The sequence below is a fragment of the Tachypleus tridentatus genome, chromosome 6 (genome assembly GCF_004210375.1).
Source record: "Tachypleus tridentatus isolate NWPU-2018 chromosome 6, ASM421037v1, whole genome shotgun sequence".
Lineage (NCBI taxonomy): Eukaryota > Metazoa > Arthropoda > Merostomata > Xiphosura > Limulidae > Tachypleus > Tachypleus tridentatus.
The window spans coordinates 30,657,764-30,682,778 of record NC_134830.1 but is presented as its reverse complement, the minus strand read 5'-3'; the positions used below and the strand labels follow the sequence as shown (position 1 = coordinate 30,682,778).

Below are 25,015 nucleotides of genomic sequence, written 5' to 3'. Positions count from 1 at the left end.
AAAGATTATGTACTTGTAACATTAAAATCTGGGATTTAATTCCCAGTGGTGGACAGAATTTAGGTGGCTCATTGAGTAGCCTTGCGCTAAAACGAAATAAACAAACACAACTCATTTAGCTACAAATAAACCTTTACGACCTATAATGTGCTTATTAATTACCTCCGTCACCGAAAGTGGACGAAGGTTACGTTTACATTCTTTAGTGTGTGTGTATGCTAGTTTACGTGTTTGTCAGCATGATTTCTCTAAAAAACCGGCTGCAGGGATTTGGACGAAAGTTGGTATACATTTGGACTAGGATACAGCTTCTAAGTGGTTAGTCTTAGGAGGGTCAAGATCAAAGGTAAAGGTTACAGCAAGGTCACAAAAATAAAAAAAATCCCTATTTGTTAACATGTAATATGTAGACTAATTTTTATACTATTTTTGCTGTATAGCTCAGTTAAAAATGACCAAATTTTGATGAAACGTGATATATTGTTGCTCATTGTCCTGCCGAAAGTGGTCCGTGTGCGTTGAAAACAAAGAACATATTTTCATATTTCTTGAGAGCTGAATATCATCAAGTGAGCGTCCCTGTATTTAATTTATGCAATGTTTTCCACGTAGTACATTCAGTCAGTCGTCCAAGTTATTTACAAGAATAATGTACTGAAAACAGGTTTGCTAACGTATTCCGCATTTTAAAAAAATCGTGTATTTCTCAACAACTGTCATTAAATAATAGATCATTTTGAAAATTTAAAGAATATTTAATCCCATAAAGCTAAAGCTTTATTATTTTACAAATTAGAACTAAAACTAATAAATCAATATATCAGGAAATTTACTTCAGTTTGAGAGGTCCATTTTCAGCTAGTTAAGACGAACTTAAATAAATGTTCAAATATTTGAATTTCTAAGAGTAAATAACAAAGAAACACTCATCTATCGATCTTTTATGCGAACTGTATCACCCAGTTTCTCGCTAGTTTAGCTTTCATAAATATAAACTGAACAATAACAATTATAACATATAAGAATATCGGTAGTAATAACAATGGTAAAATGTTGAATATGTACTTAAAACTGTATTTAACTTGGCAGTTACCTCAATAAAGATATAAGTGCATGGATTTTATATTAACAATACACATATTGTGTTTCTTCAGGATTCAATAATATTCACGAAAATTCATAGGAGTCTTTTTGTTTGTTTTGTTTGTTGTTGTTTTTTAATTTCGCACAAAGCTACTCGAGGGCTATCTGTGCTAGCCGTCCCTAATTTTGCAGTGTAAGACTAGAGGGAAGGCAGCTAGTCATCACCACCCACCGCCAACTCTTGGGCATTTCTTTTACCAACGAATAGTGGGATTGACCGTCACATTATAACGCCCCCACGGCTGGGAAGGCGAGCATGTTTGGCGCGACGGGGATGCGAACCCGCGACCCTCGGATTACGAGTCGCACGCCTTAACAGGCTTGGCCATGCTGGGCCTCATAGGAGTCATTTCAATTCCTATCAAATACGTGAGTCGTTTTGCATACAGAATAGACTTAATATTTTCAAAACAGTCATAATTCCTTTAGTCTTCGGTACACAAAAATGATATATTTTACGCAAAAAATAGCACTAATATTTAATTGAGAAACAAAAAGAATTGCACTTATTGTTGTTGTTGTTGTTTTAAATTAAGCACAAAGCTACACAATAGGCTATCTGTGCTCTGCCCACCACGGGTATCGAAACTCGGTTTTTAGCGTTGTAAGTCCACAGACATACTGCTGAGCTACTGGGGAGCTGCACTTATTAACATCAGCTGAAACTCAAGTTGACAAGAAAATGGAAGTTGTCAGTTCCACTACACGAATGAGGAACACACCTTGAATTAGCAGGTTCCGCTGTTGTTGTTTTTTTATCTGTTTCCAAGATATACCGATAACCACATAACAATTTCGTGGTTATAAACTATTATTTTATTTTTATATGTTTATGCCAGAAGCAGAAGTAACATCTTTTAAACTTTTCAAGTACAGCCCTGTTTTAAAACATCTTCAGGAAAAAAGATCAGGTGCAAGCTATTTTAATCAGAGCAAGACTACTCACGGTTTTCATACACCTTACTAGATTCATCAGTGGTATGGCCAGGTGGTTAGGGCATTTAACTTTCAATCTGAGGGTCGCGAGTTCGAATCCCCATCACACCAAACGTGCTTGCCCTTTCAGCCGAGAAGGCCTTATAAGGTGACGACCAATCCCACTATTAATTGGTAAAAGAGTAGCCTAGGAGTTGGCAGTGGGTGGTGATGACTAGCTGCCTTCCCTCTAGCCTTACACTGCTAAATTCGGAACGGTTAGCGCAGAAAGCTCTCATGTAGCTTTGCGCGAAATTCAAGAAACAAAAAAACCTGATCAATGATTTCTGGATATCACAAGTGCTCTTTACTAGCTTTCTGACTAAAGTGCTTATTTCAAATGTCCTTTGTTATGAGCTTTACTAACCCTAACTACAGGATATCGTTGCTTTATATACTGATTACTATGATTTTCTTTTCAAACTTCCTGAACGCTAAATGAGTATTGTTTGTGTATTTTTCTTCCTCACCTTTCCGTGATTATTTTCTTATGTTCTAATTTATTCTTTCTAATTTTTAACTCCTAAAATCCTAATTTATCCTTTCCAGTTTTCTAACTATTGGATATTCCTATTTTTATTCTTACTTAGTTTCTGAATGTTGGATATCTTTATTATTTCTTAATAGATTCCTGATTATTGGATATCTTAGTTGATCTTACTAAGTTTCTGACTGCTTATCTTAATTTATTCTTACTAAGTTTCTGACTGCTTATCTTAATGTATTCTTACTACGTTTCTGACTGCTTATCTTAATTTATTCTTACTAAGTTTCTGACTGCTTATCTTAATTTATTCTTACTACGTTTCTGACTGCGTAGCTTAATTTATTCTTACTAAGTTTCTGACTGCTTATCTTAGTTTATTCTTACTAAGTTTCTGACTGCTTATCTTAATTTATTCTTACTACGTTTCTGACTGCTTATCTTAATTTATTCTTATTAAGTTTCTGACTGCTTATCTTAATTTATTCTTACTACGTTTCTGACTGCTTATCTTAATTTATTCTTACTAAGTTTCTGACTGCTTATCTTAATTTATTCTTACTAAGTTTCTGACTGCTTATCTTAATTTATTCTTACTAAGTTTCTGACTGCTTATCTTAATTTATTCTTACTAAGTTTCTGACTGCTTATCTTAATTTATTCTTACTAAGTTTCTGACTGCTTATCTTAATTTATTCTTACTACGTTTCTGACTGCTTATCTTAATTTATTCTTATTAAGTTTCTGACTGCTTATCTTAATTTATTCTTACTACGTTTCTGACTGCTTATCTTAATTTATTCTTACTAAGTTTCTGACTGCTTATCTTAATTTATTCTTACTAAGTTTCTGACTGCTTATCTTAATTTATTCTTACTAAGTTTCTGACTGCTTATCTTAATTTATTCTTACTAAGTTTCTGACTGCTTATCTCAATTTATTCTTACAAGTTTTCTGACCTCTGAGTATCGCGACTCCTTTATTTTGTTTTTGACTGCTGCTTAAATGTATTGTTTCTTACTAACTCTCCAAATCCTTGGTATCATAGCTGTTCTTTACTGGCTTTCTGAATATTAGCTGCAAAAACTATTATTCATCAGCCTTTTAAGTCTTGAATATGTATGTGAATGTACATAAGCTCTGATAAGCTTCCGTATACTTATAATCACTGATTGTAACTGGTCGGAAAAGATGGGAGAGACATAGTACGTAAGAAACATCCAAATTCTTAACACCACTTCACTACACACTGACTGAAATCTAACGTAGTGAAACAGTCATCAGACGGATCACAGCATCAACTGCTAATCCTTCTCTGATCCTGAATAGTCTGTTTACATATTCTTTTTTTGTTTTTCGGTGTGGTGAAAGCTTTACGACAGCTGCGTACGAGAGTATCGAAGGTGATCGACCAGTAAGAACGCGTGAAACTGATGTTTCCAAACGTCTGTCTCACGACAGCTGCTCTTGGTACCGTTATCATCCGAGCTAGCTACCTGCGGAGGTAACTTTCACACAGACAACAGCGATGAAAACATCGTGGCTCTTCGCGGGTGTAAGTGAGTAAGTCCAACGAGAGCGGTGTTGGTAACTTCAAAACATGGCCATCGTTAATTCTTGTTGCTGCGGTCAGTCGTTGAGGAACGGTTGTTTCGCTGCGGGAATTTATAGCTTGGTGAGCTAACCTTTAATTGTTAGCCAGTTTTTTGTTTTCTTCCATGAATGATTACCTCATAGATAGAAAACAAAACGATGATTTAACAGTTCAATAGAGCCGAAATGTTATTTATAGAAACTAAAGATTCCGTGTTAATTTATACCGAATGACACTTTGTGACATGTCAAATTATTCAATATAGTGTGTACTCACACAATCCAAACTAAGTGTGTCATATATAACATTACCAACAGTGTGATCTAACATGCTTAAAAGTTAATTGTTCTCTCTTAATTAACTGAACGTATTTTTCCATGTCTAGAACAAGCAAAAAATAGTGTGAGAGAGATGCGTATGTACAAAAATTATCTTTCCATAAGTAATAGCATCTAACCCTATTAGCAACTTTAATCTGTAGACATTTAACCATATAGTGTAAAAGTTAATATTAAAGCCATAAGTTATGACGCATTGATTGTTTTGATGCAATTTACAAAGTATTAAAGCCGTAAGTCCTGATACATCAGTTGTTTTTATGTATTTACTTAGTACTAAAGCCATACGTTCTGATACATTGTTTTCATGCAATTTACTAAGTATTAAAGCCATAAGTCCTAATACATCAGTTGTTTTTATGTATTTACTTAGTACTAAAGTCATAGGTTCTGATACATTGGTTGTTTTTGTGTAATTTACTCGGTGACTATCACGTTTCAGACAAATTTTGAAGGTACAGGTAATTTTGAAGTTTTTTTTTTATCTCAGTTTGGCTGCCAATACTGCAATTTTTGGAAGTGTCAAAATAGAGACATGAACGTACACTTTAGTTTCTATCTGGACATAAAAAAGTTTGGTGCAAATCAAAAGCAGTGGTGTTTCTGTACTCACCCTCAAATTGTTCGCTTATTGAATATATTCAAAAATAAAATATTACCGCAAATAGATCCAGTTTATTTTTATGAAAAATTAAAAAAAGATATTCATATGTATGGCACCAGTTCCATATGTATGGCACCAGTTCCGTATTATTACGTTAAAATTTCCATTTTATTTTTTTATATAATAATCAGATACATAGTTTGGTAAGCAAGTTTAAAACGGTGCCCCTGGAGTAACCAATACATAATGAACTGAGGTACTCATGTATACTTTGCTTCCTACTTCCCATTCTAAAACGTATTTATTTAAATATATGTAATGTGTCGTAGCTTGTGATGCATAGCAAATGCTTGGCTTGGCTAAATTTCGCTTAAGATGACTGAAACAAATCCCTCTGTCTAATATATCTACGCATCTCTTTCTTATACACGAACTTATGCATTACATACAGTGAAGGCCCGGCATGGCCAAGCGTGTTAAGGAGTGCGACTCGTAATCTGAGGGTCGCGGGTTCGCATCCCCGTCGCGCCATACATGCTCGCCCTTTCAGCCATGGAGGCGTTATAATGTGACGATCAATCCCATTATTCGTTGGTAAAAGAGTAGCCCAAGAGTTGACGCTGGCTGGTGATGACTAGCTGCCTTCCTTCTAGTCTCTAGTCTTACACTGCTAAATTAGGGACGGCTAGCACAGATAGCCCTGGAGTAGCTTTGTGCGAAATTAAAAAACAAACAAACAAACATACAGTGAAAAAAATGCCACAACAGACAAATGTAATATTATCGCTACTAACTTAATAAAAAAAAAACGTTTCCTGTTAAATACGAAATTTTTGAGATACTGACTGGCTTCACTTACGCGTTCTTTCTGGAACAGTCAAATACAATAGAGTTTTAGCACGTCGTATACTCTATGCTAGTTTTTGTTTCAATTGCGTTATATATTTTAATCGGGTTGGACGTGGCCTAGTGGTTAGTGTCTGCACTCCGAAGATCCAAGAATCAGAACATGATGTAACGCTGACAATGCTCTGCACTTGTAGTTATGGGTGTATTAGAGACGTAACAGTCAAACCTTACAACTAGATTAAGACCAGTCATATTGACAGCAGAGACGGGGCAAATAGTGAATGTCAGCAGTCGAATAAAAATAAGGATATTTTATATTTTTATAAAAATGAATACAATAAAAAATACTAAGTATTCGAATACGAATATATTGGAATGTATTCAAGAATGCTTTGTCAGATAACTTGCAATGATATTATAAACAGCAGACGGTAAGATTTCAATAATTTTAAATTTATGAAAAAACTTTATAGACATAAACAAACAAAATTTGGACATATAAAAACATTTCAATACATTTGTTATGATAATATCTACTCAACTAGACGTGAACAGATTTCTTCAGTGTAGAGACATGATTGAAATTATATCTGGACTGCATGCTGTCAATCACAGCCATCAGCCCGTAAACATATGGCACTACATAGCTGGTGGTAGCAATGTTCTGCACCTATGTGAAATCTTTTATCTCTTCAAAAGCTGTCAAAATTGTCACCAAATCTGCAAACATAGTTCTATCATGAAAAGTGAATTTTGATGTACCAGTATCTAGATTATCCAATTTCTCCTGGTAAATCTTCAATAAAGACTTAATCATCGTAACTTCAGTGTTTCATCCTGTTGGTGTTACCGACTGACCTCCGGCCTTTCTCTCAAGTTGGTCAGTTGCTTGCGTTGATTTTTGAATGTAGAATACGTGACTAATGCTTTGGAAGTTACTTTCAGCAGTGGTTCAGCTTTTTTCACGCCATCCCTGAGAGCAAGATATAACGTGCAGTTAAAGAAGGAGTCATGTTTAGAAAGAAATTCGGGTAAATTATCTGCTGATTTAGATTCATCAAAATTTTCATCTTTTGAGTCACTATCTGTAGATGAGCTATCACCATATCTTCTACTAGGTAGTGTTCGTGGTTCAAATCCAGGCAAGAAGAAAGCCTTGGTCATGTTGGATGCATTATCAGATGCCACATAGGACATCCTGTTACTGATGTTAAAAAGTGTTCTTATTTTATAGTACCGAGATACAATGTTATCAGGTGCCAGCATGACTGTTTGCATTTTCCAGTCAAGTATGAAATGACCAGTAACTCCAAGAAAGCTGAGCATTTGTCTGCTACTCCAGATATCAACAATGACATTGATGTTGGATACAAGATGCATTAAGGATATATCGTTTTATTGTACTTCATCAAACTTTCGATCACCGTTGTGGAGTTATGCTTGTCACTGGGAAGAATATACCGAGAACCGTGGACGCTATTATATTTTGGAAATATTTCGACTTCACCATTGATAAGAATTGTAAAATACCAACAATAAAACTGATAGTTTTGTTAATGATGTTCTTCTGAGAAGAGTGTGTAGACTTATGTTCAGTTGATTGTATACAGTACATTGCTTTTGTAAACTGGTGCATCTGGGCCGAAGTACAAGAGCCACATGTAGATTTCTGCCTCATGACTATACCGAGTCTTTTATCTGGTTTGGAACTGAATCTTTTATTGACGGTTCATGGAGAGTATTTTAATCCTATGTTGATACACAAATACACTTTTCTTGACAGGAAGGCTAGCCAGGTCTATTCTTGACTGGCCTTACGCGGTTTATAAGCTTACTTTTTTACTGAGGATGATATCTAATATCCTAGTAGAAATAATAACGTCCACAGTTAATTCTCTGAAGTTGAACGGTTTATAATGTTCGAAATCCATAAATGTTCCTGGTCAGAAATCTGTAGTTTTCCTATTAATAAGCGTTTATCACAATTATAGTTTCCGAGGTTTATAGTATACTGACTGTAGTAGACCAACAATATTATTAAACCGTCTTCCTACATTGCGTTTGTTACGTTTTATAAACTTGAGAGGAGATTTTCTAGAAATTTCAGCTAAGGCAACAATACTGTTATTTTACATAAACACACATCGTACATTGTTGATTCTTATACTCGGGCACCTTATACAAATTTAGAGAACAAGTGGCACTTTCGCAATACACATTTAACAATATAAATTCCATGCATTTATAAATATATATTAAAGTGAAACAAACATAGATATCAAAATAGATATACAATACTAAATCCATTAAATTATATTATTTATAACTAATAGAAAGAAAAGGTTTTTCATCTATCAAATGACGTACGATACTCTTCTCTGTATATAAAACTATTAATTTAAATTTCTGTAGAAGCTTCGTCCCTACGGGAAACTTTCCCATGGGGACAAAGCCTGTACTGAAAGATAAATTAACGTGCTGCGGATGTAATAGTGAGAAAAGTTGACTTACGATATCAAATATTCACTAAATCATTCAGAATGCGAATAGCTAAATTTTCCCTATGAAAGTATTAAAATACAAGTACGAATATTTCTAAAGTTGTATTCGAATGCATTCGAATACGAATACCTCATGTTTGGTGGGCGGTTTGTTCTGCAATCCTAAATTAGTTGTTAGTATGCATGAACCTTGGGCCTCAGACTTGACCGTTTTGCCTATGTGCCATGTGAAGTGCTGTTTAGGTTCAAAATATCAAGTGCTCTCTAACCGATATATCACACATCATGGTTTTAAAATAAGTATTCTGGTAATTCATGTAACAGTCCTCCACTACAGCTGTAACTATAATTATGTTTCATGTATATCATGTGAACAGTGCACAGTAGATTCTAATGCTCTTTCTTATTCATTTAATCACTCTACCTCTGTGCTAATTCAGTTTTGATTACTGAAAATAAAATATTTAATTAACATATATTTCCTTCGACGATGTTCTAAAGATCTACTAGTCTCAGCGTGAAATAGTGTTAGAAATTTCTCATGGTGTTACGTGCGGTAACAAGATGTTTAGTGAAAGAGTGTTAATGGTAGTGACTTTTAGGAAACAATTATTTAATTTCTTGCATCTACAAACATCATTTGGTGGATAAGAAATCGTTATATTTTCCCTATCTTATCTGTGGCTTCATATTTCTTGTAGAACTAAATCATATTTGTTTAGTTTCTTGTGCATTTTCGGTGAAACTTTATTTAATTCGCTCTACTTGATAGATTAGCAACGAACAGGATAAAAACCTAAAAGTACTTTACAAAACAACTTTAAATTATATTTTGTTAGTCCTAGTTATCAGTGAAAATAGCTGAAACAGAATATTGAGAATGATGAACTATTTACCTCTTCTTATCATATCACTGAAGTAATGAAGAATTTGTCATACTAAATTTTACCTGCAAGAGTTTTATTAATTTCTCTTGTTGAATATTGTGGAAAGCTACTGTAAGCCTATCCGCTCTAGACGTTTCTAGATTAGAAGTCATGGACTAGAAGGGAGACAGCTAGATAACACCACCCACTATCAACTCTAAAACTACTCTAATTGAATAGTGAGATTGGCCACCATATGATGAAGCCTACAGGACTTAAAAGGTGAGAATGTTTAGTGATGGAATTCGAATTCTCAACTAGCAATATGCAAGCCAATCGCTTTAACTATCAGGTCATACAAGGTCGTCTTTAAAAGAAGATAGAAATCGGGGTTCTTTTTCTTGTTGTTTGGTTATAATTAGCAATTAGTACATAGTCTTACGCTGTTGTAGAAATTGATACCTCTCGTCTTGATCTAATACACCATACTGAACCTATATAGAAGTGAACCGAAACGTCGTCTCATCATCAGTTCCTTAGGTTGGTCCTTCATTTCAACACCAACTTTCAATAGTGTTTGTGTTATCTATAAAGTACGTAGAGTGCCGTTAAATGGTATCTGAGATGCATTACATAATACGTAATTTCTTTTTCGATATATGAATAGCATTAGTCCAACCCCACTTAAAATGCTATCTTATAAAGTTTTCATTTGAGATTCATAATGTTTGATAAAAGGGAATATTTGCAGTTAAAATTTACTTCCATCAATTACAATAAAACATCCTTGTTTCTTCACCAAATAGTATTTCAAATGAATATTTAGTTGTATTGGTCCAACCCAACCAATAAGTTCTGATGTTAAGCAATAAAAGATTCCTGGGCAGTTTCATGTGGCATTGTAATTGTCCAATTACAAGGAAAATGGTTAAAACAACAGTCAAAAGTAGCTTTTATTACAACAAAATATATAATTCGCAGTAATTCAATTCGTTAAATGGATGCACTCATAAACGCTCAAAATGTGTAAATATTTATGTCGCAGAAAAACGCAGGTCGCATATTGAAGGTGTGGAAATTCTATAAGAGTGAAGATCAATCCTCACAATTCAGTTAAATAGGGGTAACCGAAGAGTTACTTATGTGGGTGGAGTTAACTATCTTCTTCACTTCTAGTCTTTCATTTCCAAATTTTAAAGGGTTTTGTGCAGAGAGTTTTTGGGTAACTCTGCTAGAACCTTATGAGACAAATTCTGTACAGTAAATGACTCGTTACAAAAAGACACCTCATTTAGATACCTGAACTGGCAGTTATATCGCTATGCATTTTTAGGCTTAACAGTTAAGTCATGATTTCAAACAGTGGTGGATAAGCTTATGTAGGGAGAGTTACAGATGAACAGTACGATCAGTTGTTTAACGAACATCAACATTGAATCCTTGAGCCAGGTTCATGAAGTTCGTTCCTAATATTCTTACCGATAATCATTTAATGTGGTGTTACAAAGTATATAAGGAAGTTCATGGACTTTGAATTAGTGATTTATAATGGCTATACTGGGCAAAGATATATAAAACATAATAGATGAAATGTTTGACCTTTCACAGTCCATAATATTTCAGTTACAAAACTGGTTACAGCAAAATTAGCGACATCTGTCCAGAAGATTTTTCTTGTTCTAGCTTTTTAACCGCGGTTACAGTTTGTACTTCCACCTAGGCCTAACTCCAGAAAATAACATTTTCACGCATTTATGGACAAATAATACTCGTAATTGAAAAATGATCAAATATGAACTCGAAATAAGGGAATGTCTTTTCAGCGCGAGTAACAAGTGTAAAGTTTTCCAACACATCTGCACATCCGCATAAATAGTTAGGTGAAATGTACATTTCACACCATTAATGTAGTGTTTCTATTTAAAAATTGCATTCGCTGATAATTCAACGTCGTAAAGTTATCTCATGTTATCTCTAGGTTATTGGTAATGTACTTTGCAGTTACTCATAAGGGAAGTATGTTATTAGAAATATTATATTACTGGTCAAAATATTGATTTTAGTTATAAGTTTGTTTTGAATTTCGCGAAAAGCTACATGAGAGCTATCTGCGCTAGCCGTCCCTAATTTAGCAGTGTAAGATTAGAGGGAAGACAGCTAGTCATCACCACCCACCACCAACTCTTGGGCTACTCTTTTAGCAACAAATAGTGTGACTGAGCGTCACATTATAACGTCCCTACGGCTGAAAGGGCAGGCATATTTGGTGTGACGAAAATTCGAACCCGCGACCCTCGGATGTCGAGTGCCTTATTCACCTGGCCATGCTGGTTTTAAGTTTTAAGTCACATTCATGTATTACACAAATGGCTGATAGAATTTAACAGCAATATAGGATAAAAAATATATATGAAAATGTAGAATAATATCGGTGGATTAGAATATATCTGATGGCTAACAAGGCTAAAAATCGGGTTTTGATACTCGTGTTGGGCAGAGAATGAACAGCCCATTGTGCAATGCTCAACAACGAACAAATATTTGAAAAGAAAAAGTAAAACATTTAATTGAACAATTGTTCGAGACCGAGCAGCAAGTCACGTCTGGATAAGGAAAATAATAAGAAAGAAATGCCACTTTCCGCTTCTCAGATGGACGTTTCACACACAAATTGATAACTTTAGATCACTTACTGAAAAACTGTTTTAATGGAGATTCGATTCAAGGCAGTATGAGGTACTCTTGTCTATAGACAATAGACTGCCTAAGCATTAAAGAAATAGCTCAAGCGATGTATGATAGCATTAGATTTTAATGGCCTCAACTTTTTCTTCAGTACACAGTCCACTGCGTAAAATATTTTCGGAAAGTATCCAGATCATTTAGATAATAGTCATAACTCTAACGTTTTATATTTAACATTCTGTATGGAAAAATTAAAAGGATCAGTAATGAGGTGATCTTATTGGTATGTATGTGAAATTATTAAGAACCATATAAAGATAAAAGTCATTGAACTTAGCGAGGACTAATCGTAGATAAATGTGTCGTTCCATTCAGCGAAAAAAAGCTAGCAGTTTATCTGTTGTTAAGCACAAAGCTACACGATGGGCTACCCCTACTACGCTCACTACAGGTACTGTGTGTGTGTCTGTGTGTTTTCCTTATAGCAAAGTCACATCGAACTAATTGCTGTGTTCACCTAGGGAAACTGGGCACCTGAATGTAGCATTCTAAAACCGTAGACCTACAGCTGTCTCAGCGTAATACAGGTATCGAAACTCGGCTTTTAGTGTTATTAGTCATCAGACTTACTTAGCCACTGGAAACAGTAGTGGTAGTCCATTAGAAATTAAACCCACGTTATATCGCGCTTCTTAAAACACGAACGAAAGAAAATTATATATTTGAAAAACAAAAAAATGTTTAGAACTGAAAGGTATCGTGTGAGATTCATAGTTTTATTTGTTTCTACACCTTTATAATGGATCATTTTGGTTTACTATGACGTTTCATAAAGAAGGTATTTCTGAATGTAATGATAGATTTTGATTCAATTTTATTGATTCGTCATCATTTATCACATTTTAGATTTCTAAGTGTACTTAAATTACTACCAAAACTGATATTTACCAAGCACGCACGAACACACACATACAAACTATCGACTAGTACAGTGGCTCTCACATTTCATCCACTTACCACTTTCCAAATTTCCTCAGATATTAAACTTTATCACTCCTGTGAGGATTTTTTACTCTTACCCTCAACAATAAAAACAAACTCTTATCACTTCTTTTTCCCTAAAGTTGTCCAGCCATTAAGTTTCTCGGTAAACATTGTGAACATGTATAGATACTAAATAAACCACACAACAACGAAAAAACTGTCATCACTTCAACAGTAGTTAAAAGGTTGAAGACTTTGTATGTCATGACCATGTACTTGTCAAAGTTCGTTAGCTTTTTAGCTTGTATTTACTAGACTACTGAAGCTCCTTGATCCGTGTAGTTATTGGTATGTGTTCCTCAAGATTACAACCCCTTTAACGTGTGTTCCTGAACATCATTACCCCTTTAACGTGTGCTCCCCAACATACCACCCTTTAACGTGTGCTTCTCAACATTACTACTCCTTTAAAGTGTGCTCCCCAACATTACTACCCCTTTAACGTGTGCTCCTCAACGTTACTACCCCTTTGACATGTGCTTTCCACATTACAACTCCTTCTATATTCCTCTAGTTATTCGTTCTTTAAACCTGAGTAAATGCAACAACTTGTTTAAATTTCAACACGGTCTTAGAATCCTCAGACCTGCAGATAGAATCGGAATACTGTCACTTGACCAACGGTTAATTAATGTGAACTAACCTCGACAGAACAAAGATCAAACTGTTCGAAAACGTCCTTAATTGACAGTGTGTACGCTTTTAACTGTTGTGAGTCTGACAAGTTCTCAACTCGCGATTACGTTGTATTAGGATTACTGAGTTTTTCATTTTGTCACACACAAAAAATATACATAAAAAGCAGCAAACTAGATTATTTGTCTAAATAACCTTATATGAAACTAATATACCTGATTGTAGAGTTTCGTAAAAGTTAAACGTACACCTTTTAATCCTTCACTTATATATAACAGAAGTAACATCTATATGTTAAAATGCGCGGTTTGTTTCAGAACAAATTGGTTGGAAAAAACTGAAACAGACGATTAAAGACAATTTTTCGACTGTATGAGAGTGCCATAAATAGAAATAAAAAGTGATGAGGCTTAGCAGGTTTGTTTTGCGTATACGTGAGACACACTTAAACATTATAGAATACTGTCGCCATTATTTCCTTTCTTCTTACATAAAATTAATCCTTGTAGGTTTTCATATCAACAGAAAGAATTTCCCGTTCTTCATTTGTAACGTAACAAATGCTGACAAAGGATATCGTGGTGCGCGAACAGCTGTATGGCAGAGTATGTGTGGTTGACGCATGACACATTTTCCTTTGCTTTCACTCTCGAATTCTTGGAAATACACAACGAAAATCAACACAATTAAATCTTTATCACCAGTTCGTATATATGTTACAGGTATAAATACATTTCTTTTCCTTTGTCGTAGGGTATTAATGTGCTATGATGATAGATTTAACTTCTAGCTTTTTACACCACTTTTGAATATCTAACACTTCAAATTCTGCTCTGTTTTCAAAGCATGTTATGAATCAGACAACAAACTAGTATAGAAACCCCTATCCTCATTTAACTGATGGATCTGTGGAAGACTTAATTCAAAGATTACCTTATAATAAATATTTAAGAACATCCATTTTGTTATTACACTACAGCTCATTTCACAACTTTTACAGGGTGTACACACTGGCTCAAAATGTAACAGATCAAAAGCGATAAAGCGAAATTACGACTATAAAAACGTGCATAAGGTTTCTTAAAATGTTCTGAAGCTATCCAGAATCAATAATCAGAAGTGAGTATTTATGAAGGTAAGGTTTCAACAATAACATTCAAAGCTCTATCCGTGAGATTGATACAGCGCACAGAGCCATTGACAATCATATAAAGTAACATTGTTCAAAATATTTCGCAGGCATAAACATATGAGTGGAAAGTTATAGTTGAGATTATTTAAATGGAAAACAAACACGTACATGTGCAATGCACAGAATCAAAACTTCGTTTGTATTTTATTCATTTTGAATCGTTTCAAACAACCTGTTTTGGGTCGACTTATTTTTTTAAAGTTTCGAGCAATTTGGCACGTAAGTAACCGTTAGTATTATTTGAATGGTCATATAAGGATCAATGTATATTGATTAAATAAACTAATTTTTTTTCCAAATTAGCTAAACAATATAGGGACTGATTTATTTGACACATTTTCCGTTGATAACGCAAAGTGAATACGTGAATATTTCGTACAAATTGGTAAACGTCCGGCATTGTTACGTGACTATGATGCTTCAAGCTAAAGCTGAGAGTCGCGGGTTCGAATCCCCGTCACATCAAACATGCTCGCTCTTTCAGCCCCAAAAGCATTATAATGTGACGGTTAATCCCACTATTCTTGAGTAAAATAGTAGCCCAAGAGTTGGGTTACTTTTGGGTCGGGATGACAAACTGCTTTCCCTCTAGTCTTACACTGCTAAATTAGGGATGGCTGGCGCAAATAGCTACCACTTAGGTTTATGCAAAATTAAAAAAGAAACAAATCAGTAATGGTTTTGATGAGAGCTTCCCATTTTCATTTAAAACATTTTTTGTGAGCAGTAAAAAAATGTGATGATTATCAGAAAATCTGACTATCCATTAACTTGCTGCTTTAAAATGTAGTTACCTTGGTAACCGAGTTTACTGATAACATATAACATATTACGGGTGAGCCGAACCATAAACAGAACGAAATATACTAATTCCCGAGAGTATTACTAGCTGGCAAAGAACCATCTCACACAACGTGTATATTACACGATGAGTCCAAATAAATCGCATCACTGTGTATGTAAATATCTAGGCTGCTTCATATTATTTGTTATTTTGCAATGCTTAATCAACTGAATTAAAAGTGCTCTAGTTAGAGAATAACCCTGAATAATAACTGTAAATTTCATCAGTTGACTGTCATACTTATAACACTGTGCAATCACTCATTGACGGACTTTTATACAAGTTACTCATGCAGTTATTTCATCATTAATATTGCTTTGAAGTAATAATAAAGGCTTATTCCCTTGGACACTCTACCGAGGACGATTCCACCTCCTTTTTTGGCAATACTCAACAATATACTTCGTCGCTTAGCAACAAAACTATCACTGATTATCATTAAGCTCATAATGGTGCTGACATTGAATGCTTAATATTCATATTGATTTGTTACAAAGTTTTATATATATATTTATAAAAACGCTGCACTAATTCGCAGGATCGCAGAATACATTCTATAATATATATAGATATAATGTGTATATATATATATACACACACACTGGTGCCCAAAATCTTAAGGCCAATGAACATAAAGAAAAAAATATGCATTTTGCGTTGTTAGACTCAATCACTTATTTTAGTAGAGCTTTGAAAGATGAAAATAAGAAAAGGGAAAATAAAAATAAAAAAAAAACTCTTTTAGCATTTAATAGGAAAAATGTAAATACTATGAAATTAGTCTAAATGCTAGCTGGTTAAAAGTTTAAGACCATACTGAAACGAAACGTTAATTGGTAAACACGTAACGAAATTTAGTCATTTGTGTTCAAGCATTAATGTTGGCAACATCTCCTGTGTTACATTGGGCACAAACATGGCAAAGGCTAAAAAGTTGACAGAGTTTGAACATGGCAGAATTGTCGAGATGCAAAAGCAAGGTCTCTCTCAACGTACCATCGCTGGTGAGATTGGGTCTAGTAAAACTGCTGTTGCAAATTTCTTAAAAGACCCTGAGGGATACGGAACGAGAATTTCAAGTGGTAGGTCCAAGAAAATTTTGCCGGCGTTGATCAGAAAGATTCGATGGTATGTCCGGCAAGACACCAACCGATCGTCGAACCAGATTAAGGCCCTTACGGATGCAAAATGCAGCTTAAAAACAATAAGGCGGCATCTACGAGAGAAAGACTTTAAAAACCGTAAACGTTTTCAAAGGCCACGCCTCCTTCCACACCTCAAAACAGCTCGGCTAAACTTTGCTGAGAAGCAACAAACATGGCACGTAAAAAATGTGAACGAAAGTTTTGTTCTCTGATGAGAAAAACTTAACCTGCATGATCCAGATGGCTTCAAACGTTATTGGCACGATAAGGATATCCCACCTGAGACATTTTCTGCACGACACAGGGGAGGAGGTTCCATCATGATCTGGGGTGCTTTCTCCTTCCATGAAACAATGGAGCTGCAGGTTATACAGGGGCGTCAAACAGCAGCTGGCTACATTGGTATGTTGGAGAGAGCATCCTTATTGACTGAAGGCCCTCGCTTGTGTGGAAATGACTGGATCTTTCAGCAGGAAAACCCTGCAATCCACAATGCTCGCAGGACAAAGGACTTTTTCATGGCGAATAACGTGATTCTTTTGGACCATCCAGCGTGTTCGCCCGAACTGAACCCGATTGAAAATGTTTAGGAGTGGATGGCAAGGAAAGACTACAGAAATGTACGTCAATTCAAACAGTGCATTATGTTCGTGAAGCCACCTTCACCACTTGGAATAACATTCCAGCCAGCCTTCTAGAAACGCTTATATCGACCATGCCAAAGCGAATGTTTGAAGTTATTCGTAATGACGGCCGTGCAACTCACTATTGAGACCTCTTGTTGGACATTTCCTACCCTGTTTAGGACTTCTTTTTGGTATGGTCTTAAACTTTTGACCTGCTAGTATTTAGGCTAATTTCATAGTGTTCACATTTTCCCTATTAAATGCTGAAAAAGGTTTTTATTTTTATTTTCACTTTTCTTATTGTCATCTTTCAAAGCTCTACTCAAACAAGTGGTTGAGTCTAACAACGCAAAATGCATATTTTTTCTTTATGTTCATTGGCCTTAAGGTTCTGGCCAGCAGTGTGTATACGTAAACTTTCTGTGATATAACCTTCTGTTGTTTTCAAAGCTTAATCACGTAATAAGTTTTGTTTGGTTTGGTTTGAATTTCTCCCAAAGCTACTCGAGGGCTATCTGCGCTAGTCTTCCGTAATTTACCAGTGTAAGACTAGAGGGAAGGCAGCTAGTCATCACAACCGACCGCTAACTCTTGTGCTATTCTTTTATCAACAAATAGTGGGATTGACAATCACATTATAACACCCCCACGGCTGAAAGGGTGAGCATGTTTGGTGTGACGAGGATTCGCACGTTATAAGTCAAACTACTATGTCATTCGCTATATGGAGTTTTGTTTAGTAGTATAATGCTATTAATTTTTAGGGTGGTATTTTTAGTTATACTTCACGTTGTAAGTATCATATATCTTTAGTTAAGGACTTCAAGTGGAGCACTGTAAAAATGGAGTTAATTATTAAATATTATTTTGGTATTTTTACATATATGTTATCTACATATCGTTTAAACATAATGAAAAATAAATTTTTATTACTACCAAATATACTTTAGCCTTTATACAGTTAAAACGATTGGAAATTTGTGTTGATAGCCATTTTGTTTATTTCAAATAATTATTTTAAGACGTCATTGTTATCATTCTAATTTACAAAATTTCAATTCTTCTAGCCATTCACATTTCAGATAAGATTCATAATCAATAGGAATTTGAAGAGATCCACGTTCTTCACATCAGAGCAGCACTTATTGGTAGAATAAGTGAATTTGTATTTGAACCACAGAACTCTCGTTTTTTAGAGCTAAGGTTAAAATATAAGTGTAGCCATACAAACTTTGTAATTTGGTTGAAAATAAAAGCATAATCTTTGTGACATCATCAGCCATTCAGTTTTCTGGTTGTTTGTTATCTTATGCACACAGTGTTTTAAATTATCTGGTCAGAGTTCCCTGTTGCTTGGGCGTAAACATTCCCTGATTTCTAACTGCGAAAAAAAGACAACCAACTGGCAGCAACTGTTGTTCAAATCAACTACTTTTAACGAAATAGCGAGAGTGACAGACACTCTTATTACACACCCTCAACTGAAACTATGAAGCACGTCTCAACCTCCCTCCCCCCAGGTTTAAATATCTGAAAAGCTGACGGATTTATGCCAAAGTTGTGGATCTAGTTTTGTTGCACACTTTATTAAGTTAACAATAAAAGATATCTTGGCAACCTAAAAGTAGGCCCTCCACTGCAACAGCTGTTATGTAAGCCCGTACACGAATGGGAAAATATTCTATATCATACTTGATTTTAAAATCTAATTTTAAATGTAAAATGACGTTAACACAAAGCCATACTTCACCATAAACTTCAGCATTAAGATGAGTTATGAACCTGTTTGTCCAACATTCACGTTTTGTTACTATAAAACAATACACAGCACTCCGCAACTCGAGGCCACAGATTTTTTAAAAAAGATGACAGTCGAATTTCGTTATTCAGTAGCCTGAGATTTATCGGTTAGTGTTCTTGATTGATAGAGTTCCTCTTATCTATCAATGCAAAATTAGGATCGTTTAGAGCAAATACGATTTCAGTAGCTTCGCGCAATTCCGCGAAAATAAACATATTACGCCGTATCTGTCCCGCAAACATTATGTTGTACAAATCATTATCGGTCGTAAGATTTGTTAGAGCTAAAATTATGTTGTCATTTTTAAATTTACATCAGTCCAGCAATAACTGCCTAAGCTGAGTTATAGTAGCAGTTGATTCAGAGCCAACTTGCATCTGACATAGATTTCTGACAATTATTCCGTTTATTTTCCTGAAAGATTTTTCCGATGTCAACGCTTACAAGGAATGAAGCAGTTGTATTTATAATACGTATATGTTGCCCTTTCTGTGTTTCCAAATTGTAAGTTATTAGATTTTCTTCTGATTTCTACGTTTTGAGTGATCCTGAAGTAATTTGTTTCGGCACGGATGAAATGACCTTGTTGACCACAGAGATAACAACGCTACCTAAACTGTTGTTTCAAGGCAGTTTTATTGAGCTAGATTCATCTCCATTGGACTCCGTCGGCCTCAAGTCTTGTGATAAGTAGCGTTTCGCTTTCTATTAAACTAAAGAATAAAGTCTGAAACGCCGTCCACGAAAGACTTCACGAAAAGCGCAAAATAGAATAGACACTATGAATTAAATTAAAAAATTACAAGTTGAATTTACAAACACTGTCTTTTACGTAAGGTATTCACTAACTGTGTGTTTTGGTCATCTTGATATAATATGTGTGTTTTCTTATAGCAAAGCCACATTGGGCTATCTGCTGAGCCCACTCAGGGGAAGTGAACCCCTGTTCAGTAACTGAACCCAACCGTTCCCATTATAAGACTAATTACACTATGCAACAAAATGTTTGCTTTTCTTGTTCCCGGGCAGAAAGTGTTACTTCCCAAATGCTTATGACTTCAAACTTTACTTTTGTAACCTGGAAGTACATAACAAAAACATGATGTGAGACTATATTTGGGGGCTGATACGTGAAAGTGATTTACATTACAGTCGCAAATCTCGAAAAACTACTTACTTCTAAACAGTTTTGTATAAACTTTAGTATAAATACAAGTAAATCTTGATTCATATGTTGTTTTATTTAGACCTTACGTAAATGAAAGTGTGCAAATTTGCTTGTTTTTACGTAGAAAATAGGTTAATTTTTAAATTTCATTATCCAGATCACAAAAGCAAAGTTTGAAGAGAATAATGGCCATTTTCTGTACTTTTACAACATAAGAAGTTAAGAAATAACACAAACTATCCAGGAAAAAAATTATGTTTTATAGTGTTATACGACATTATGTATCAATTATCTTGAAGATTAGGCTTTATTAATTTCTTATAATATTCAAACAGTACATCAAAACTTAACACATTCAGCAAAATTATAGTACAGTTATTTAATATAATGAAATCACTGTATGACAAAATTACGAAAAAAGCATTTTGTTGAAATTGTCGTTCAAAGCGCATTACGAGACTATAAAAAATTACACGATACTGTACAAAATTCCCTTTTCCTCCTGTCCGGCATGGCCAGATGGATTAAGGTACTCAACTCGTAATCCGAGGGTCGCAGGTTCCAATCCCCGTCACACCAAACATGCTCGTCCTCTCAGCCGTGAAGATGTTATAATGTGACGGTCACTCCCACTATTTGTTAGTAAAAGAGTAGCCTAAGAGTTTGCGGTGGGTGGTGATGACTAGCTGCTTTCCCTCTAGTCTTACACTGGTAAATTAGGGAGGGCTAGCGTAGATAGCCCTTCAGTAGCTTTGCGCGAAATTCAAAAATAAACAACCATTCGTTTTCCTCTAGAGGGCCCGGCATGGCCAGGTGGGTTAAGGCGTTTGACTCGTAATCTGAGTGTCGCGGGTTCGAATTCCCATCGCACCAAATATGCTCGACCTTTCAGCCGTGGGGGCGTTATAATGTGATGATCAGTCCCACTATTCATTGATAAAAGAATAGCCCAAGAGTTGGCGGTGGGTGGTGATGACTATGTGTCTTCCTTCTGGTCTTACACTGCTAAATTAGGGACGGCTAGCGCAGATAGCCCTCGAGTAGCTTTGCGCGAAATTTAAAAAACAAACAAACAAAACAATTCCCCCTAGCTTTATATTCATACGAGTAAAACACGTTCAAGGATTTAAGTTATTATTTTTTCTTACTTTTCACACTGCGGGATAATTTTTTAAAATTAGATTACTGAAACGTTCAAAGGTGTCAAGTAAATATTGTTTGTTACGTATATCTAGGTGGTCTTTCGAAAACAAGATATGATTGAAGGCGATTGGTTGGAGTTTTTCTTTGTTTAAGGAACATGTCTTATGACAATAAACGGTTTATTGCTATATTTGATCTCTTTCTTTTTATATAATTTACGTTCTCACGAGGATTTCAAAAATCTAACAAATATAACAGCAATTACTGATTGATGTAAACATTGTTTACTCTTTACAATACACGTTCCATTTCTGTCCTACATATCTTAAAAAAAAGACCTAAAGACAGTTGCTTTGTCAAATATATCAAATAGATTTATGTTTGTACAGAACCATAGAGTAGCCAAATTTGACAACAAATATGGAGCACTTTTGTGGAAAACTGCTTTTCAGCCGAAGAGAGACTTAACTTAAAAAAGAAACATGTTCTAGGATTCCCATTATATTGAAAGTTTATAAAACCCAAACTCACCAAAATTCATTTGCGTCTTTAAATTCAACAATTCGTATATTCAATTATAAATTTGATTATGTTTACATTAAGCTTCCGATTCATCATTCTCTGCTACGAAATGGACTGTTTGCGTTTTATGCACATAAAACCTGGGATCGAGCCCCAGGTTTAAACTCACCACTGACCCTCTCGAGAACTTAGTAACTCTTACTTATAAGTTTTATTTTTAATAATGTTTTTGTTTTTGTGAAATTATCTTTTAAACCAGTGAGGAGATTTGAACGTGTGAACGTTTACTTTATGGAATATTTCAGAACAATTTGATATTTCTCATCAGTGTTAGCATTTATTAATACAGAGCAATAGAAATTGTTATTTATTAATTGGCTATCGTGTTTCCGATAAAGTTCTTCAAGTATTTTTACTCTGCAGATGAACTATCACAGTATAAGAAGAAATTTACTTTCTCTAAGTGAAAAGAACCCCCAATGGATCAAGGGCAAGTCTGCGGATGTTAAACTTCGAAAATCTATGGTTCAATTCACTTTGGTGGATAGAGGCAGATAGCTTATTTTTTAACTTTGCGCTAAGACAAATCAACAAACAAAACCTATTGAAAACAAAATATGTAATAAAAATTGAATAACGTAGGAAGACTTAGTTTAGCGCTATAAAATTTTCCATAGAAGAAGCTTAGAGTCAAATAATCTCAAAACATTAAATAAAAGTTTAATGAAAAAAATGATTCCGCGTAAAACAGCTCATAGCAAACTACTCTCAAAAACTTAAAATAAACAATTAACGAAAAAATAATTTTACATGAAACAGTTTATATACGACTATTTTAACAATCTTAAAACAAATTATTAATGTGAACAAGATAGTCACGAATAAGTATTTTTTGTGCTACAGTTTTTCATTCCTTTAATTCGCACCTGAGGGTCGCGGGTTAAAGTCCCCGTCACACCAAACATGCCCGCCATTTCAGCCGTAAGGGCGTTATTATGTAACGTTCAATCCCACTATTCGTTGGTAAAAGAGTAGCCCAAGAGCTCGCGGTGGGTGGTGATGACTAGCAGCTGCCTTCCCTCTAGTCTTACACTGCTAAATTAGAGATGGCTAGCGCAGATAGCCCTCGTGTGACTTTGTGCGAAATTCAAAACAAACAAACAAACAAGTCCTTTAATTCGAAATAATTAAACAGATATAAGTTGTTTCACCGCGTTGTCGGTGGGCGAGTAGTAACTTTGAGAACTTATAAGTCTAAAATTCTGGGTTCGATACTTGTGTAAGACACACCATAGATATCTCGTTGTGTAACTTTACACTTAATAACAAACAAACCAAAGATTCATCATTGATTTCCTTCTGTTTGTGCTACAAAAGAAATGCTAAAGATATTTCTTTCACGTTAACAAAATAAATTTTGTTAAGCGTAGTTAAAATACCAAATTTATAATATTATTACATTTATTGTGTAAATTTAAAAAAATATTATGAGAGCACTTGATGCTGGCAAAGCTGCGTAGCCCAATAAACCTAAAAATCTGTAAAGAAGAACAATGTTCCATTCAAATTCTTATTAATTTGTTTATATTGTGCTCTAATGCAAACACATACGTATGTACGTAAGGTTTCATATTACTGGCACTAATTTCAAGTAAGCTGATTTACACCCCTTAAAACTAACAGCTCATTTTTCATTGTGTTACAAAACACACTTCTGTGATAACTCAAATTCTGAGATATATCTTATTATATAGTGTTTGCTGTATTAATGACGTAGTAAACTGGCTCTATACTTTCTAGTTCACTGTTTGTTCGACAACGTGTTCCAGCATACTAATAATGGACGCGTTTTGTATTAAAGCAGACGTTTTAGTTACCATAACACATATGTACGCAGGGGGAGGAAGGATTCAGCCGAACCTCTCATTTTTGTGATGTGAAAATTATGTTTATATAGTTATAGCGCAGCTGCTAATGGTATTTAACGTTTTCCACATCGTTTAAATCCTTTTGATTAAGTATTAGCATTTTTTGGCTGGAAATAGTCACATGTAATAGTTTTTGTTGACACTTTGTAATCGAAAGTCCAAAGCCGTATTGCTATTGTAAAGTTTTGTAGGCCGGATTATTTACAGTAGATGTCTGTGGCTTGTTGGCGATAAATTTCAACATTATATAAACAGTAACATAGTCCATTTAATTTTTCAAACAATATGTCAAAAGTCGTCAAAGTGCTCTCAATGTCCACTTTATTAGGTATACCTATCTAGTACCGGGTAGGACCCCCTTTTGCCTTCAGAGCAGCCTGAATTCTTCACCGCGTGGATTCAACAAGGTGTTGGAAACATTCCTTAGAGATCTTAGTCCATGCTGATTCGATAGCATCACACAGGTCCTGCAGGTTTGTCAGCCACACATTCATACTTTGAACCTCCCGTTCCACTTCATCCCAAAGGTGCTCGCTCTATTGTACTTCAGTGTAGGCCATTGGAGTACAGTAAAGTCACTGTAATGTTCGTAGAACCAGATTGAGATGATGACGCTGTATGACATGGCGCATTATCCTGATGGAAGTAGCCATTGGAAAAGGGATAGTCTGTAGCCATGAAGAGATGCACATGGTCAACAACAATGCTCAAGTAGGCTATGGCATTCAAACGATGTCTAAGGGACCTAATATAAGCCAAGAAAACATTCTACACACCATTATATTACCACCACCAACCTATACCGTTGACACATGACAGGATGAATTCATGCTGTTTATAGCAAATTCTGACCCTACTATCTGTATGTCGCAGAAAAAAATCGAGATTCGTTAGACCATGTAACGTTTTTCTAATATTCAATCGTCC

The 25,015-nt window shown here is 35.0% G+C and overlaps 1 protein-coding gene across 1 annotated transcript in view; it reads left to right on the top strand.

Moving 5' to 3' along the window:
• Positions 1-3,985: 3,985 nt before the first annotated feature.
• Positions 3,986-25,015, top strand: part of LOC143252177 (uncharacterized) — a 64,436-nt gene continuing 43,406 nt past the window's right edge. Inside the window, exon 1 of the mRNA XM_076503918.1 lies at positions 3,986-4,277. Coding sequence (XP_076360033.1) covers positions 4,203-4,277 — 75 coding nt within the window. The 5' untranslated portion in view covers positions 3,986-4,202. The remainder of the gene's footprint in view (positions 4,278-25,015) is intronic.